The 17,327-nt window shown below is 45.4% G+C and overlaps 1 protein-coding gene across 4 annotated transcripts in view; it reads left to right on the forward strand.

The window, feature by feature from the left end:
- Positions 1-3,198: 3,198 nt before the first annotated feature.
- Positions 3,199-17,327, forward strand: part of Jph1 (junctophilin 1) — an 85,778-nt gene continuing 71,649 nt past the window's right edge. For all 4 annotated transcript variants that reach the window (XM_051158588.1, XM_051158607.1, XM_051158598.1 and 1 more), the window contains exons 1-2: positions 3,199-3,807; positions 9,318-10,086. In XM_051158588.1, coding sequence (XP_051014545.1) covers positions 3,429-3,807; positions 9,318-10,086 — 1,148 coding nt within the window. In that variant the 5' untranslated portion in view covers positions 3,199-3,428. The remainder of the gene's footprint in view (positions 3,808-9,317; positions 10,087-17,327) is intronic.

Consider the following 17,327-nt stretch of genomic DNA (forward strand, 5'->3'; position numbering starts at 1 on the left):
ATCCCCAGTATAGAAAAAATAGGTTTAAGAAGCTTAGCACAAGTTCTGGTATGCAGTAATTGCCCTAAAAAGTTTGAAGATCATTCATTTTGGAATTCTTCTGATTTCATACTGTCTGAAAAGCTTAGATTTCCTAATTTTTTAAAAAAAATTATTAATCACAACTTAAAATTTTATGAATGCTTATTACAAATAAATCATTTGGATTTCTTGACTTTATAAATCAAGCTAATCACATTCATTTTGAATTACATGAGTCACTTTATTTCTACATACAACTTTATGGATTTTAATTTATGTTCTTTAAAGAATAAACAATCATACCCAGCCCTTTTCTCATCTATTAAATTTTTATTAAAATTCTCAATAATTCTAATCCAGTCAAATCACTAAATAAAAAAAAAATTGAATTCTAAGCAAAAGCATTCTTACCAACATATGAACTGGGCACACACCAAAGCAGCAGCTCACTGTTTGTTGTCAGTAATTTTTAAAGGAGAAAGTTGTAACCGCTGGGCATTGTGCACAGAGGAAAGGAAACTGCCTAGAGTGGTGGTTGCTGGGGCCCCTGGACTTGGCTGACCTCCCCCATCCCACCTGTCACACCAACATTCACGTTCTCTTCTTACTAATCCGGTCTTAAAGCTAAATTCAACTCCCCCTTATCCAGGGCAAAGGTTCAGAGAGAGAGGGGACATAAGGACACCACTCACCATGACTCCGAAACTGCAAAGGTAGTATTCCACTGCTGGGATCTGCTTGCTCGGCACCTCTTCCCACCTCCCCCACCCCCTTCTCCTACCAAGGCCACTGAATGTCCACATCTGTATGATGAGGAGGCTTTTCTTTGCGGTGCTATCAGGTTAACTGGAGCCATGGCTTATATGTTTACTTGACTGAAAAAGGATTCAGGAAACAGGAAAAGTTCAGGGCTGACTCTCCCAGTGACAATTAGGTTAGGAGTAAGTTTCATTGGAATTTAACAGTTCATATCTAGTACAAGGTTCTCAGTTTTACTTCAGGTTGCTTGCATGGAAGGTTACGCAGAAGAAGTAAACAACTGTGTCTGTTACCCTACCCAAATCTCCATACCCCGCCCAGATAGGTGCAGGTTTATCACTATTTCCCTGCACCACGAATGACTATATAGCTACTGCAGAAGTCAGAAAATTGTGATGTCTAGCACACTCCATGAAAATCCTTATTTTTGGAGAACTAATTGGGGGAGGGGGGCGGGGGACACACATACTTCAAGAGAAAAAGCTCTTAAAGGACACTTGGATACTAACACATTAACGTAGGTCCAACAAAACCAAACATAAATATGCTTATTCTGGGAAGAAAGCCAGTTGAAAGCCCAAAGAAATACCAGTTTGAGCAACCCCACTTCTTTGCCTATCAAACCAAACCCTCAGAACAGGTGGGACGCCATGGGACTACGTGATCCCCCAATTCTGGGGTTCCCTGTGACAGAGAAGTAGAATTGTGGCTCAGCTGGCAAGCTTTTGGGTCCTCTTTTTTTTTTTTTTTTTTTTCCCCCCCAGTGGCCTAAATCAATCTCCAGGCCAGGGCAAGATGCTGAGCAAGATACCTAATTATTTCAGGCCACTGGGGTGAGCACTATTCCTGGCACTCTGCAAGCTGTACCGTGGAAGTGGATGAGGGTTTCTGATTCTCTTTGGAGATTTGGCTCAGTGTAAAAAGATTTTTTTTTCCCCTTTGGTCTTTCAGACAGATAAAAGCAGGAAAGGCCAGCTCCAGTTCTGAGAGAGACAACTCTGTTCAAGAAAATCTCCCTTCACCTTGTTCTCCTCTTGACACCAGTCCTTAGTGTTTATCTGATCATCAACAACCTAGTGAGAGTCCCGAGTGCTCACCTGGTCTTGCAGAAGCCTCTCAGCCTAAGGAACAATCACAATGCACCGCAGAGCTGTTTGCCTGAGAGGCCTTTGGAGACCCTGCCTCTGACCTGAGAAGACTTCCCTGACTGGCATCATCATGAAGGCACTATGTGGCTCAACTGTCCTGTTACCAGTTCTTGAACTCTTCAGGGGACTACTGTCATGATATACCAAGTCATTCCCTAAGACGGAAAGGGAAGGGCCAAGCCTGGTGTTTCCATTCAGAGAAACGGTAGAAAAGGATTGAAAGGTTTAGAGGAGGTATTTGAAGTGTGTTCAGCAAGGCAGTGGTGCTCCAGGAGAGTGGATCAGCTGACACCTGTCCTGGGTTTAGAAGGTCACAGCTTCTTTGTTCCTTTAGAGTGTTTTACTTACCACATTTTCTCCTTGAAAACTTGTTTACTTTCTTAAACCAGCAGAGAGGTCCCAGGTGTACATTCCAGGCACTCCAACAATATACACAGACTGAGCTTGCTTGGTACTCAGCTCCCGGCTGAAGAATTTCTCAAGTTGAGAACTGATGAGGGAACAGGCTGGAATGTAAAAAGACAATGGCCTATGCTCCTGTAAAGCCAGATATGAAGCCTATCATTATTACAAATAAAGCCTAAACAACTAACAATTTACGCCATGCTTTTCCAAACTGCATAGAATTGCTCTCTCTCGAAATCTTCATTAAAGAAAGGCAAACACATGCGCCCTGAAATGGGTAGGTGTAAAAGAACATTCTGCACAATTATATCTAGGCTGCCACAGATTTATCCCATGCAGACATATATTTGGAGCATATTAATTCACGATGACAGCTGCGCATGGCAAATCCAACAGTGCACAAGTTGGAATGCTGGAAGAAAAAAATGCAACTACAAATCCCATGCAGACATACACACACAGAGGAGTTTTCACCTCATCACACACGTGGTGGCCTCTCTTACAGAAGATTAAATACAATTGAAAAGCCCAAACACTGGAGGTTCCAGCAGCCAAGAGCTTGCCCCCCACCCCCTCCCCAACAAGGGCAGCCGCACCTTCATCCTCAGGCTTGACGGTTGCAAGTCTCAGAGTACACTCGCCCTCCCACCCACATCCCACTGCAGGGACACACGTGCGTCCAGCCAGCCGGCCGGGAAGCACGGCTCCAGGGGCTGGGGGCAGGGCCCGGCGGGCGGGCGCGTCGTGGGGCCGGGCCTTGGCGCCCAGGGAGGGGACTAGGGGCGGGCGCGGGGCGGCGCCCGGCTCACGTGGGCGGGCGGGAGCAGCTGAAGGTCCGCTGGGGAGCCTGGGCTGTCCTCTCGCGCGCGGCGCTGGCCGGGGCGGCGGCGGAGGAGGAGAGAGGCGGCGGTGGCGGCGACGAAAGAGGAGGGAGGACGGGGGCGGCGTCGGACTGGAGCCGATCGGCGGTGCGAGCTGCCCGGGGCGCAGTCGTGAGCTCGCCCGCCGGGCCCCCACCCCTGAGCTACACCCTGCCGTGCCCAGCTTTGCCCGCGTCCGTGCGCCCGCGGGGAGCGCGCCGGGGCTGCCCCCCGAATGACGGGCGGAAGGTTCGACTTCGACGATGGCGGCACCTACTGCGGCGGCTGGGAGGAGGGCAAGGCGCACGGGCATGGCATCTGCACGGGGCCCAAGGGCCAGGGCGAGTACTCTGGCTCCTGGTCGCACGGCTTCGAGGTGGTCGGAGGCTACACCTGGCCCAGCGGCAACACCTACCAGGGCTACTGGGCGCAGGGCAAGCGGCACGGGCTGGGGGTGGAGACGAAGGGCAAGTGGATGTACCGGGGGGAGTGGTCACATGGTTTCAAGGGGCGCTACGGGGTCCGGCAGAGCCTGTGCACCCCCGCCCGCTACGAGGGTACCTGGAGTAACGGGCTACAGGACGGGTACGGCGTGGAGACCTACGGGGACGGAGGTGAGCGGCGTCGCGGGCGGCCAGCGCGGTGGGCTCTTACAGGGATGCGGGGACGTGGGGAGGACACGAGGCGCACGTGTCCAGAAACCCGCCAAAACACCTGGGGAGTCTCCCACCCCTCTCGACCTCCACCCCACCTGGGGAAGACTGGGCACGCGGGTGGGCACGCGGCTGGATCGCGAGGGTCTGCTCAGACCGCGTACCCCGAGCAGGCGGGGTTTTCCACACCCAGGGAGTTAGGCGTGCTTGTACCTGGCGGGGCCCGGAGCCGTGCTGCCACCGGGAGGACTGGGCAGGAGAGGGGACGCTGTCACTTGAGCCCTTCACATTATGTTCCTGATCCCTCCCTCTCTGAGCCGGGTTTGAAATCGCCACTCTGGTGGAGTTAGAGGGACGCTTTGGGCTGTGTAGCTGCTGGTCGGTGCTGAGGTGCTGACCGCCGCGCGGTTTGGTTTCACGTGGAGTCTCATGTTTCGCTTCTGGTCCTCTAGTTAGCCTAAAGATAGAAGCCAGAACCCCATAAGTAGGATGTTGGGGAATTGGACCTTGTTGAGGGTGTGTTTGAAAGAGTCTTAGTTATGGGCAGCAGAGCGACCGCCCAAAGCAGGTGAAATTCCTAATTTTCTCCCTAACTTTCACTTGGCTCCTTAAAATATTTTGAATCAGCAAAACTGTAATATTTGCTGACTTGGAGATCTTTGGAAAAATGCTTTAGGAAAAAAATCGACAGAGTTTCCATTAAAAACAAGTTGTTAAAAATGTAGTGTATGCTATATCCGTGATATACATTAAGGGGTGTGGCCTGAACAGTATACCTGGATGCGATTAACGATTTTTGTCATCTAATTTGTGTATGTTATAGAAGAGGAATCTTTTTTTTTTTAACCAGGGAAGCATACATTAGTGAAACAGGTGTCAAAACTTGATTAACTTCTTCGAAAACAAAGCTGGGAGAGACAAATGGCTTATGTTCTGGCAAAGTACATTTTCTGATAATAAACATAATCGTATTTAATTGAAAAGGATTGTAGGAGGCGATGTCACCTTGTGGAATTAAGCGGCTTCAGAGATCCAATTAAAAGTTTCTACAGCCCACTGAAATTCCGTTATGCTGTTGCTTATATAAAAGCTTATACAATTTGTACACTTCACTTGCTCAGAACACTTGGGCTGTGCTTCAAAATGCAAAACCGCAGAATGGTAGGATTTGCTTGGGGGGGGGGGAACACATCTTTTCACCCTACAGTATAAATAAGGGCTATGGTTCTCATGGATTAAAAGGGGAGAAATCAATACTTTTCAATGAACTGAGCCCTGAGTGCTATGGTAGTTTAACAGGAGCCTTTAACTGTTCAGAACCAGCATAAAATGCCTCGACTGGCAGCCTATGGTTGTGTTTGCTTATGAGTGGATTATATTGGAAGCCTAGATCTAATATAACAAAATATTAGCAACAATGGACAGTTTGTTGCTTTTTAATGTGGTTGTTTTATAGCCCTTACTTTAAAGATTATAAAGTGATTTTATTTTTTAATTTAATTATAACACAGACTTCTTTTTAAAAGGTAAAACTTATTAAAGAAAATCTGGTGGTTCAGCATATTCGTTATGCTTAGTAATCAAAGCATATAGGGCACAGTAAAAACCATCTATGTGTCTGTGTTGTTTGTACAAGGACAAATACATCTCCAAATAGCTATGAATGACCTGCCTCCTGTCTTAAACCAAGTATGAAAATTTAAAAAGACAAAATTTGGCAAAACAAAAGCCTGGTGGGCTATAATCAGAAAAAAATTAAACATGAAGACTAGTTTTGAATGCCTGCTCAGTGCTAGCCAGTTTCCTGGGTTTTCTCGTATCACCACACTTTATTAGATAATCTATAATGTAAAAAAAAAAAAAAATGGCCTGAGTAGAGTTATATTACTGCAACTCAAGTCATACAGAGGTTTTAGTCCCAGTAAGAACACCAGCCTCTCTATTCCTGAGTTAGCTTAATTTCGCCTCCCTTCCCATGTGTTTCTGGTGACAGTAGAGATGGCTTATCTATCATTTTATTTCACTACAGATCTCTGTGTAAAATGTCACTGAAATAGAAACTCCTAAAGTGTTAAGAATTACCTCCATCATATTCATGAAATCCAAGTCTAGATCCCCAGATTCTTTTGTGCAAACTCTGACTTGCTATTACAGAAAACCAAAACAAAACAAAAAACATACAAACAAAACAAACAAACAAACAAAAGCTATAAAACTATAGAAGATGCATAGGAAGACTAGGAAGGCTATTTGAGTATTTGAGACAGGGTCACTTGTCACCCAGGCTATCTTTAAGCTGAGTGGGGACCTTGAACTATAAGCTGTCTGCCTCTACCTTTCCAGGACCAGGTTTGTGGACCAGGACCAGGTGGGGATAGAACCCAGGGCTTGTCTCCTGCCAGGCAAGCACTCTACCAATAGAGATGTACATCCTCAGTCCCACCCCCTGTTTTTAAAACTACATTTATAACTACGTATAGCCATTTGCAGCATATGCTTAAGTTTGACACAAGGCAGTACCAAATTTGACTAAAAATCATTCTCTTCTGGAAGCCATTCACTACAAAACTTTGCAGTTAACATGGACAGGTCCTTAAAAATCAGCTCCTAAATGAATACAATTCAGATCAAAACCTGAAAAATCATTTGTTGGCGTGTTAAATATGCACAGTGTTTTAGGAAGGGAGAACAGTAAATCATAATACCTTTTGGACAAAAGAGCTTGGAGACCACCTGCTTCATAGAGAAATAGGCCCTGTTTTCTAGGTTCCTTGACTAAACCAAATCTTTTTAAAATTTCAGGTCAATTAGTTAGGATTTGAGCAAACTGGTGTCTAGTTGTGCTGTGGATGACCTGGAGGAATCCTCTCCCATACTGTGATATTATACAACACAGACAGCAAGGTCGGGGAAAGCCCCTGCTTCTGCCCTGTTTGATAATTCCAAGGATATTTAAACTTCCTAATCATTGCCATTCTAGAAACAGCTAGAGTTTTCAAGCAGTTCTTTGGGAAGTAAATCCTGGCTTGATGACTTTGGAGGAAGGTGGCTACTAATTTTCCCATCGATGTTTAAGCTTTATTAAGATGGGATGGTTGTGCCTTAAGAACATAACTACTTATGCCATCTTTCATCTTTATAAATTATTTTGAAAAATCATTCTGTGGAAAAATTAGAATGATAGGAACATGGCATTTAACAGGTCAAAATGCTAAATAGACGGTTTGTTTTAAGGGTGTGTGCAATGTTGTGTAACTTTTATTCTGCTATTTAGATTTTATCTAGGAAATGCCAAAGTTAAAAGTTTCTAATAATTCATTCTTTTCCTATTGAGGCAGTAGCATTTGAGGATAGCCGTTATTCAGTAGGAAGCTCATTATAATATAATTATGCCCGCACTGGCGTTTCTTTAGACAGGGTCCATCTGTGTAGCCCAGACTGGCCTAGAACACAGGAACCTTTCGGGGTGCTGGGATGGCAGGCATGTACTCCCACACCCAGCTTCTGAAGTGTTTTTCTATAGACCCTGTTTTCAGAGCTGTGGCCCACCCTCTTCAGAAGCTCGCAGGTCCACTCGGATATGGCAGTTATAGTCCAAGACCCTGACACTAAATACTATTTAGTATTTCACCGTTGTCCTGCTGCTGTTGGTTTGTACAATGGAAATATGTCAGCGTGAGAAGAAGGAGAACGTGGCCTTGAACTTGACTTAGGAACAGTTCCTATTTGCACGGTGGCATGAAACCACTAGGCCAGACAGGCATGGTGACGTGTGTGCTTATAATCTCTGCATTCAGGGGACTAAGGCGGGGATATTGAAAGTACCAGGCCAGCCTGGGCTACTTACTAGAAGTCATCTTAAGAAATAGCAGTACCCCAACCCCGGTAGTATTGTTTCTCGCTGTATTAAAAATAAATGTGTCAAGTCTACCTCAGGAACAGTCATAGGGGAGGGGAATAAAGGGAAAATGGAAGGGAGGGAAGAATGGGAGGATACAAGGGATGAAATAACCATTGAGATATAACAAGAATAAATTAATAAAAAAATGTTTAAAAAAGGAAAGCAAAAATAATAAATAAATAAATAAATAAATGTGTCCCAGTCCCTGGAAATCTGTAAGGTAATGTAAAATACAAAGTAATCAAAAGCAGAGCAAAGTCAACAAGACTAAAGAAATTATTTATTTTCTTTGACATTGAGAATTGTTATGAATAACACTGAAGTGATTACATTTTAAAAAATTTTTCCAGATAGCTGTTCTGGGGGCAAACTAGAATGCAAAATTTGCCTTTAATTAATGAAAATGGCCTTTGAAAATCCTGAGCTCCTTAATTTAGCTTTCATTTCCTCAAGGAGAGCATTTAAAAACCTCCACCAGGTTATTTTTTTTAAGCTTATTTTTGGTTATTAAGTAGAAAGACTTTACTGAAAATAATTTTTTAGAGTTCATCTTATTCTGAAAAGTATAGTAGTCACTGAAAAGGTGATCTGAGCCAACAGAATTTTAATGGACACTGCCAAGTGTTCCTCGGAGATTTTAAACCATTGCTTCCATCCTGCCGGTTCTTTTAAGCTCTTTAAACATTATCTTCAGACAACTAGAAAACACAGGCCACACACACCATGAGCTTGAGACACTTGGCTTCTTTGGACAATCAGTTCCTGCCCTCAGGTACTTCCAGTGTGGTGAGACTCGGTGCTTTGGCCGGAGATGAGGGAGATACATAAAGAGAATGACCAGGAGAAAACAGATTTAGCAAGGAACACGGTACCGTACGCCCTCAACCCCCACCACTTCCCCCACCAATCCTTGGTACTCCGCAACTGCCTTTTCCTAAGTGTAGGATGTTTTGTGTACTAGGAGAGCCAGTGCAGCTTGTTGGACAACCTATGCCCCAAGTATTATGGTCACTTTACTAACGTTAAACCTGTGTGCGTTTTGGGATGTTGTGCTGAGCATAGACCTAAAAGCCATTTTTCAGCTAAATTAGTAAAACTGTATTTGACCCTATGACTAGAATTGATTTGTTTTTTCCCTGCTGTGGCACTGCTTTACTTTGATGTTTGTGGGGGGTGGGGGAGGGGAGAAGATTCCTAATGATCACTCTTTTTGTATTGGGGAGAAAACGTTCACAGCTCTGAGGGTGTGGCTCACTGAAAGACCATTAGCCTAGTATACATAAGGTCCTAGGTTCGATCCCCAGAGAAACACAACAAACAGTGGTTCCTGTGCATGTCTACCACTCATAAAATGTTTTAAATAAAAAGCAGAAGTCAGGCTATCACCAAAGTTTATACATTAGTCTGTAAGAGTCAAAGTCACCAGCTAGCCATTCACAAGTGGGTGAAAAGGGTTGCCCAAAGAAGTGTGTTGAATTTGACCCTGGCCTTTCTTGCCCAGGGTCCTGTTCTCTCAGTGTGCAGGTGCCATACCCCAAAACTCACACTCTGCTGATCTGCTTTCTCGAAGGTACCTACCAGGGCCAGTGGGCTGGAGGCATGCGGCATGGCTATGGTGTGCGCCAGAGCGTGCCCTACGGCATGGCCACGGTGATCCGCTCCCCACTGCGTACCTCTCTGGCCTCCCTGCGCAGCGAGCAGAGCAATGGCAGTGTGCTGCATGACGCTGCCAGCGCCGCTGCAGCAGCTGCAGAAAACCCGGCTGGCACCAGAGGCGGCTTCGTGCTCAACTTCCACGCGGACACAGAGCTGGGCAAGAAGAAGGGTGGCCTCTTCCGACGGGGCTCCCTGCTCGGCAGCATGAAGCTCCGCAAGTCCGAATCCAAGTCTTCCATCTCCAGCAAGCGCAGCTCAGTCCGCAGCGATGCGGCCATGAGCAGAATCAGTTCCAGCGATGCCAACTCGACCATCAGCTTTGGTGACGTCGACTGTGATTTTTGCCCTGTGGAAGATCATGTGGATGCCACCACCACAGAAACCTACATGGGTGAATGGAAGAACGATAAGCGTAATGGCTTCGGCATCAGCGAACGCTCAAACGGCATGAAGTATGAAGGCGAGTGGGCCAATAACAAGAGGCATGGTTATGGCTGCACCGTGTTTCCCGACGGCTCCAAGGAAGAGGGAAAATACAAAAATAATGTTCTGGTCCGTGGAATACGGAAGCAGCTTATACCAATAAGAAATACAAAAACTAGGGAGAAGGTGGATAGAGCGATAGAAGGTGCACAAAGGGCTGCCGCCATGGCTAGAACCAAAGTGGAGATAGCAAACTCAAGGTATGTAAATACGAAGTGGGTCCTTTGGCTTAAGGTAGGGATGGAAATTCTTCAAAACACTGCGGTTTTCTGTCTGTCTGCTTGGTGGTATCACCGAATAAGTTCTCAATACATTAAAGCGGTGCGGGGAGGCGGATGTCGGGGGACAGAAAATGATTGAATCCAATGGAATGAGAGTGAGAAGCCATTTTCAAATATTGTTGAAGGCCCATGGGCTATCTTTCCTCTTCTAAATTATGTCCCTAATATTTAGCAACCAGGTGGAGTTCATTCAGACATCCTTCTAAGTCTGGAAAGTTAATATTTTTAAAAGGTCCTCTGCCACACTGTCACTACTTTGTGTGTTAAAAGAAAATATCTCTTTAGGTAGAAACATACCTACAATATAGGTTATATGCCTTTATTACGATATTAAGTGGAACTATTTACAACTCCCTAATAAGATTATTCTAACTTATGAAATTTAAATTATTGATCATTGGGGCTTTCTAGGAGAAATCAGCTTAGGGGCTAGGCGAGGCAAAAGCAAAAAGTGGCAGCAACAGCATGTGTGAAAAAAAGCCAGAGCTCCTCATGGGGACAGACCAGGAGACCAAGGCTGTGAAGGATCGCTCCAGTCTTTGCAGGAAAGATTAGATCACTGGTGTATTAAAAGGAAGGGGGTGGAGAGAGCTTGACGTGGGCAGATGGCGTTCTCACTGAGCCAAGGTTGGAAGGAAGTAGAGCAGTTGAGAGCAGGGCTGGGGTAAGCAGGAGGAGATTGACAAAAAGATGCATATGGGCATGGGAGAGTTTTGTGTTTGAGGTTTTACCCTAGAAACAAGGCTCAGCGGCTCAGCACAGATACTTAGGCATAGAGTTTATCTATCCATCCCATCAGTTAGACAGGAAAAGAAAAAAGGGTTTTGCTTGGAAGTTTTGGGTTTTTTTCTTCGGTATAGAATATTTAAAATTCTGTTTCTATTCAGTAATATTCATTGTCCTCCTTAAACCTTCCTCTGAAGCCACACAATATTAGCACATCTTCAGGGTTTTCATTATTAATACTGAATATGATATGCTAATATTCAGAGAGTAACTCATAACCCCACCCCTTTGGGCTGGACCATAGGAAGTTTAAGGTACTTGGAACTATTTTTTTTTTTTTAAGATTTATTTATTATTATGTGTATGTGCCTGCAATAGGGTATGCGTACTACATACTGGGTCCCATCAAGGTCAGAAGAGGGTGTCTGTCTGCTGCCCTGGGGCTGCAGTGATCAGCAGCTGTGAGCTATTGTGTGGGTGCTCGAAACCAAACCGAGATCCTCTACAAGAGGAGCCATTTCTCCAGCTCCGTCAGTTGAACTTTCAATGCACAAATACAAAACAAAACAAAAAACGGGTAGCTTCATAACTGTTCACTTGAATATTTCTAGAATTCTAGATTTGTTTTGTTTTTGAATACTCCTGTTTTAGGAGTACTGTTGTATCTGAAACACTAATTGAAAAGTAAAAGGGGGTCACTTTTTTTTCCCTCTCATGGCTTTCCTCAGCTCAAACTGCCTTACAGGATCTCCCCTGCTGTTCCCCTCCCCCGCCACCCCCTCCCTCCACCAGCATCCTCTGGTATAACTGTTTTCTTTGCTAAGCACTAGATCTGTATGCATTTCAGAGTGCTTGGCTCACACAGTCTCGATGACTTTCCTGGCCCTCAGCTCCCTTTTAGAGCTGACACTGCACCCTTTGCTTGCTAGGCCCTAATCTCTAATGGAATCTTCCGTTTCAAGCTCTCCTTACATGGTAGTGACACACTACAGGCAAATTCAGGCAGGCTCAGTGGACACGGGAAGTAAACCTGTGCCGAACACTCTTGCAGACGCTGTATTCTAACACTGGCCTTTTATGATTTGTATAAATTAGAGGAAACAACCTTGCTGAAGTGGGCATGCCTGTGACACAGGCACTACTTGTGATTATCCAAGCATCATAAAAATTTTCCCAAGTCAGAGCCACATTCTTCCTGTTGAAAGACGGGGAGGGTAGCACATAGTTTTGGGACATTGTATCATATAGTGAATAATCCAGACGTCTTTAGATCTTGTGCTTTCAGCAGCTGAGATTTCATTTAGCAATCTAAAAATATTCAACTTATTATGATAGGTGAAACAGACTAGTGGCAGAACGACAGATACTGCCTGGTCCTGCTTAGATGGGCCATCTAAAATGGTCAAACTAAAACACAGAGAGCAAGGTGGTAGCTGTCAGGGAATAGGTGAGCTAAGGAGTCACTCACTCACTGCCTGTGGGTTTGCAGTTGAGGAAGTGTGAAATGTGTCAGTTCAAGAGAGCTGTGCATCGCCATGCCTGCAGTTCACAGTACTGGACTGAGAATTAAAAATGTCTTAATAGGGCTAGAGTTGCGTGAGGTGATTTTGTGTTTCCACGACATAAAGGTAGTATGCAGATGATAAAACAGACAAAACATTAAAAGCATTCAACTGCACTTTTATACCTTCTTCCATTTTTCATTGTCCTTCCTTGAGGCAACAGATAGTTCAAATATAGAGTTTTGGCTTTAGTTTTGGAGGACGTAGCTGACAGGTTGATATTTTCCAAGAATCCGTGGAGTTTGGACTAACATTTGCCATGAAATGGCTGAGTTTAAAGTTCATGACATAGGTAGGTACTGAACATCATAGAGTAGGCATACAATGTGTAGATGACTCCCTGGAAGGTTAGTCCTTTTAAAAGTCAAAATTCGAGCCTGGGAGATGACTCCGTGGGGAAAGGTACTGGCCACTAAGCCTGGTAACCTGAGTTTGGTCCCCAGACCCACATGGTAGAAGGAAAGAAACAACTCCTGCAGGTTGTCCTCTGATCTTTAGCACATGCCCACACATACACACATAAGCTCCTCTTCCACCTTCTCCTCTTCTTCCTCCTCCTCTTCTTCCTCCTCTTCTTCCTCCTCCTCTTCCTCCTCCTCCTCTTCCTCCTCCTCTTCTTCTTCTTCCTCTTGCTCCTCCTCCTCTCCTCCTCCTTTTTCCATTTAAAGTCAAAACTATAAGGGCTGCTGATAATTTGTGGACATGTAGACCTTTTCCTGCTCTGATTCAAAAAAAATATGATAGAAACTGACATTCTTTTTCTTCCCCTCTTGTCTTGATTGCCTTGATCAGTGACTGGCATCGGTCTCAGCTTTGTTGCTTAAGAAACGTTAAGGCTGTGATCATTTTGAGACGTGAGCATGCCTAGCCATCCCTAAGCCTCTGTGCCAATGGCTGACCTCAGCCTCCCTTGCCACTCTCTGAGAGACTTTCCAGCCAGGGAGAGAGAGCCATGCCAACACCCAGATCTTGTCTTGCCTTAACCCATGTTCACCCTCTCATAGACCTGACCAGCTGGCTTTGCTTTCAACTCACTGAAGTATTTAGAGCCTCACAGCTGAGAATGGGTCTTTTATGACATTGGGCTTGCTTTATAGAAGTCTGTTTGGGTAGAAAGGACTAGAGAGCACAACCCAGAACTTGAAGGACTGTGAGGTCTTACCCAGTGCACTTTCCTCATTCAGAGAAAGCCATGACACTTTGTCCAGGATTACCCACCATCCTTCTGACTGGCCTGCTCCCAGCACTCAGTGACCTTCAGTGACCTTTCTCTTAGCGCGTCCTCCAGCAGTCCCTTCTGACATCCTTTGTCCTGTTCCTCATTCAGTCACTATTTACTCCATCATGGCTCCAGGAATTCCTTAGGTGGAATGTTCAAGGAGGATCCTACAGCTGGGGAGAGATATTGTAAAGAAGGGAAAGTACGTGGTTGAAAGGGTACGTAAGAAGTGAGTCTACGGAGCCACACTTCTTTAGAAAGTAATGGTATTCCGAGGAGTGAGCTCAGAAGCTGTGCCTTGGAAGCAGTCATGATAGATGAGGGCTATGACGTGCACTGAGCGTGTGAGAGGGACAGGGAAGTGCTGGCCTCAACGCCACCGAGGATGTAAGTGTGCTTATGCTAAGGTTATCCTATCGTAGCCTCAAGAGTCAACAGGGAGGTGGTAGATTGGAGAGGCCACAGGAATGATTCATTCTGCACGCCTGTCCTGGCCCTGGCTCCTGGCACTGAAGCTAATGAGGCCCACTGGAGTATGGCTAGCCAGGCTTCAGTCTTGAGATGTCAGGACCTATAGGTAGCTGTGAAGGACTTGTGCTGCTACCATCAACCTCACCCTGAGCATGAGTACCACTTTTAGTGACAGGAGCAGTATCTGGACAGATAATGTCAGGAGACTCCCTCCTTTCCTGCCTGTCGTCCCAGGGATGGCTATGGAAAGGGTGGGAGCAGGCAGTGTGTGGAGGGCCTCGGGTGCAGGTGACCTGACGCACAGGTCACCTTGCTGTGTTTGTCTTCAGAACTCTAGGGCAAATTCTGCTCTCGCCAGTTGTAGACTAAATGTGAAAATGCCTTACACTTTTCTATAGGACTTTTAGAGACTACTCCTTATGCTTTCATAGTTTCACCCCTCCCCCCGAATAAGCCCCTCCACCGGGAGCCTCGCCCTGGCTCCCCCTGGTTAGTTCTACGGTCCTCACTCAAATGTCAGTGTAAAGTATAAATATTCAAGGTAGTTACCCAGGACCCCATCCTCTCTCCTCCACTTCCATCCTCCTCAGTATGGATTAAGTTCTCATGTTACCCTTGGTTGCCATTGCATAGCAATCATGAGTTGAGTCTCTCTCCCGAGCTGGATTGGGAGAAGCTGACCCTACTGGTAGCTCTGGTCCCTTTTGTGTCCTCGACATGAGCTTTGATCAGAGAATAATAGAGAGTGAATTAAATTGTCACCGCTCAGGGATTTGGTATGGTTTTGCAGTGCATTTATGAACTATAGTTTGAAGCAAGAAGATGTATTACTGATAATTTCCTGTGCCGCAAATTGATAGTCAAGGAAGACTAGAAAATGCAGAACTGGCAGTCACAGGTACCCTTTTCCTCATGAACCCAATAGGACCAAAGGAAGACTAGAAAATGCAGAACTGGCAGTCACAGGTACCCTTTTCCTCATGAACCCAATAGGACCAAAGGAAGACTAGAAAATGCAGAACTGGCAGTCACAGGTACCCTTTTCCTCATGAACCCAATAGGACCAAAGGAAGACTAGAAAATGCAGAACTGGCAGTCACAGGTACCCTTTTCCTCATGAACCCAATAGGACCAAAGGAAGACTAGAAAATGCAGAACTGGCAGTCACAGGTACCCTTTTCCTCATGAACCCAATAGGACCAAAGGAAGACTAGAAAATGCAGAACTGCCAGTCACAGGTACCCTTTTCCTCATGAACCCAATAGGACCAAAGGAAGACTAGAAAATGCAGAACTGGCAGTCACAGGTACCCTTTTCCTCATGAACCCAATAGGACCAAAGGAAGACTAGAAAATGCAGAACTGGCAGTCACAGGCACCCTTTTCCTCATGAACCCAATAGGACCAAAGGAAGACTAGAAAATGCAGAACTGGCAGTCACAGGTACCCTTTTCCTCATGAACCCAATAGGACCAAAGGAAGACTAGAAAATGCAGAACTGGCAGTCACAGGTACCCTTTTCCTCATGAACCCAATAGGACCAAAGGAAGACTAGAAAATGCAGAACTGGCAGTCACAGGTACCCTTTTCCTCATGAACCCAATAGGACCAAAGGAAGACTAGAAAATGCAGAACTGCCAGTCACAGGTACCCTTTTCCTCATGACCCAATAGGACCAAAGGAAGACTAGAAAATGCAGAACTGGCAGTCACAGGCACCCTTTCCTCATGAACCCAATAGGACCAAAGGAAGACTAGAAAATGCAGAACTGGCAGTCACAGGTACCCTTTTCCTCATGAACCCAATAGGACCAAAGGAAGACTAGAAAATGCAGAACTGGCAGTCACAGGTACCCTTTTCCTCATGAACCCAATAGGACCAAAGGAAGACTAGAAAATGCAGAACTGCCAGTCACAGGTACCCTTTTCCTCATGAACCCAATAGGACCAAAGGAAGACTAGAAAATGCAGAACTGGCAGTCACAGGCACCCTTTTCCTCATGAACCCAATAGGACCAAAGGAAGACTAGAAAATGCAGAACTGGCAGTCACAGGCACCCTTTCCTCATGAACCCAATAGGACCAAAGGAAGACTAGAAAATGCAGAACTGGCAGTCACAGGTACCCTTTTCCTCATGAACCCAATAGGACCAAAGGAAGACTAGAAAATGCAGAACTGGCAGTCACAGGTACCCTTTTCCTCATGAACCCAATAGGACCAAAGGAAGACTAGAAAATGCAGAACTGGCAGTCACAGGTACCCTTTTCTTCATGAACCCAATAGGACCAAAGGAAGACTAGAAAATGCAGAACTGGCAGTCACAGGTATCCTTTTCCTCATGAACCCAATAGGACCAAAGGAAGACTAGAAAATGCAGAACTGGCAGTCACAGGTATCCTTTTCCTCATGAACCCAATAGGACCAAAGGAAGACTAGAAAATGCAGAACTGGCAGTCACAGGTACCCTTTTCCTCATGAACCCAATAGGACCAAAGGAAGACTAGAAAATGCAGAACTGGCAGTCACAGGTACCCTTTTCCTCATGAACCCAATAGGACCAAAGGAAGACTAGAAAATGCAGAACTGGCAGTCACAGGTACCCTTTTCCTCATGAACCCAATAGGACCAAAGGAAGACTAGAAAATGCAGAACTGGCAGTCACAGGTACCCTTTTCCTCATGAACCCAATAGGACCAAAGGAAGACTAGAAAATGCAGAACTGGCAGTCACAGGTACCCTTTCCTCATGAACCCAATAGGACCAAAGGAAGACTAGAAAATGCAGAACTGGCAGTCACAGGTATCCTTTTCCTCATGAACCCAATAGGACCAAAGGAAGACTAGAAAATGCAGAACTGGCAGTCACAGGTATCCTTTTCCTCATGAACCCAATAGGACCAAAGGAAGACTAGAAAATGCAGAACTGGCAGTCACAGGTACCCTTTTCCTCATGAACCCAATAGGACCAAAGGAAGACTAGAAAATGCAGAACTGGCAGTCACAGGTACCCTTTTCCTCATGAACCCAATAGGACCAAAGGAAGACTAGAAAATGCAGAACTGGCAGTCACAGGTACCCTTTTCCTCATGAACCCAATAGGACCAAAGGAAGACTAGAAAATGCAGAACTGGCAGTCACAGGTACCCTTTTCCTCATGAACCCAATAGGACCAAAGGAAGACTAG

The sequence above is a fragment of the Acomys russatus genome, chromosome 2, assembly GCF_903995435.1.
Source record: "Acomys russatus chromosome 2, mAcoRus1.1, whole genome shotgun sequence".
NCBI lineage: Eukaryota > Metazoa > Chordata > Mammalia > Rodentia > Muridae > Acomys > Acomys russatus.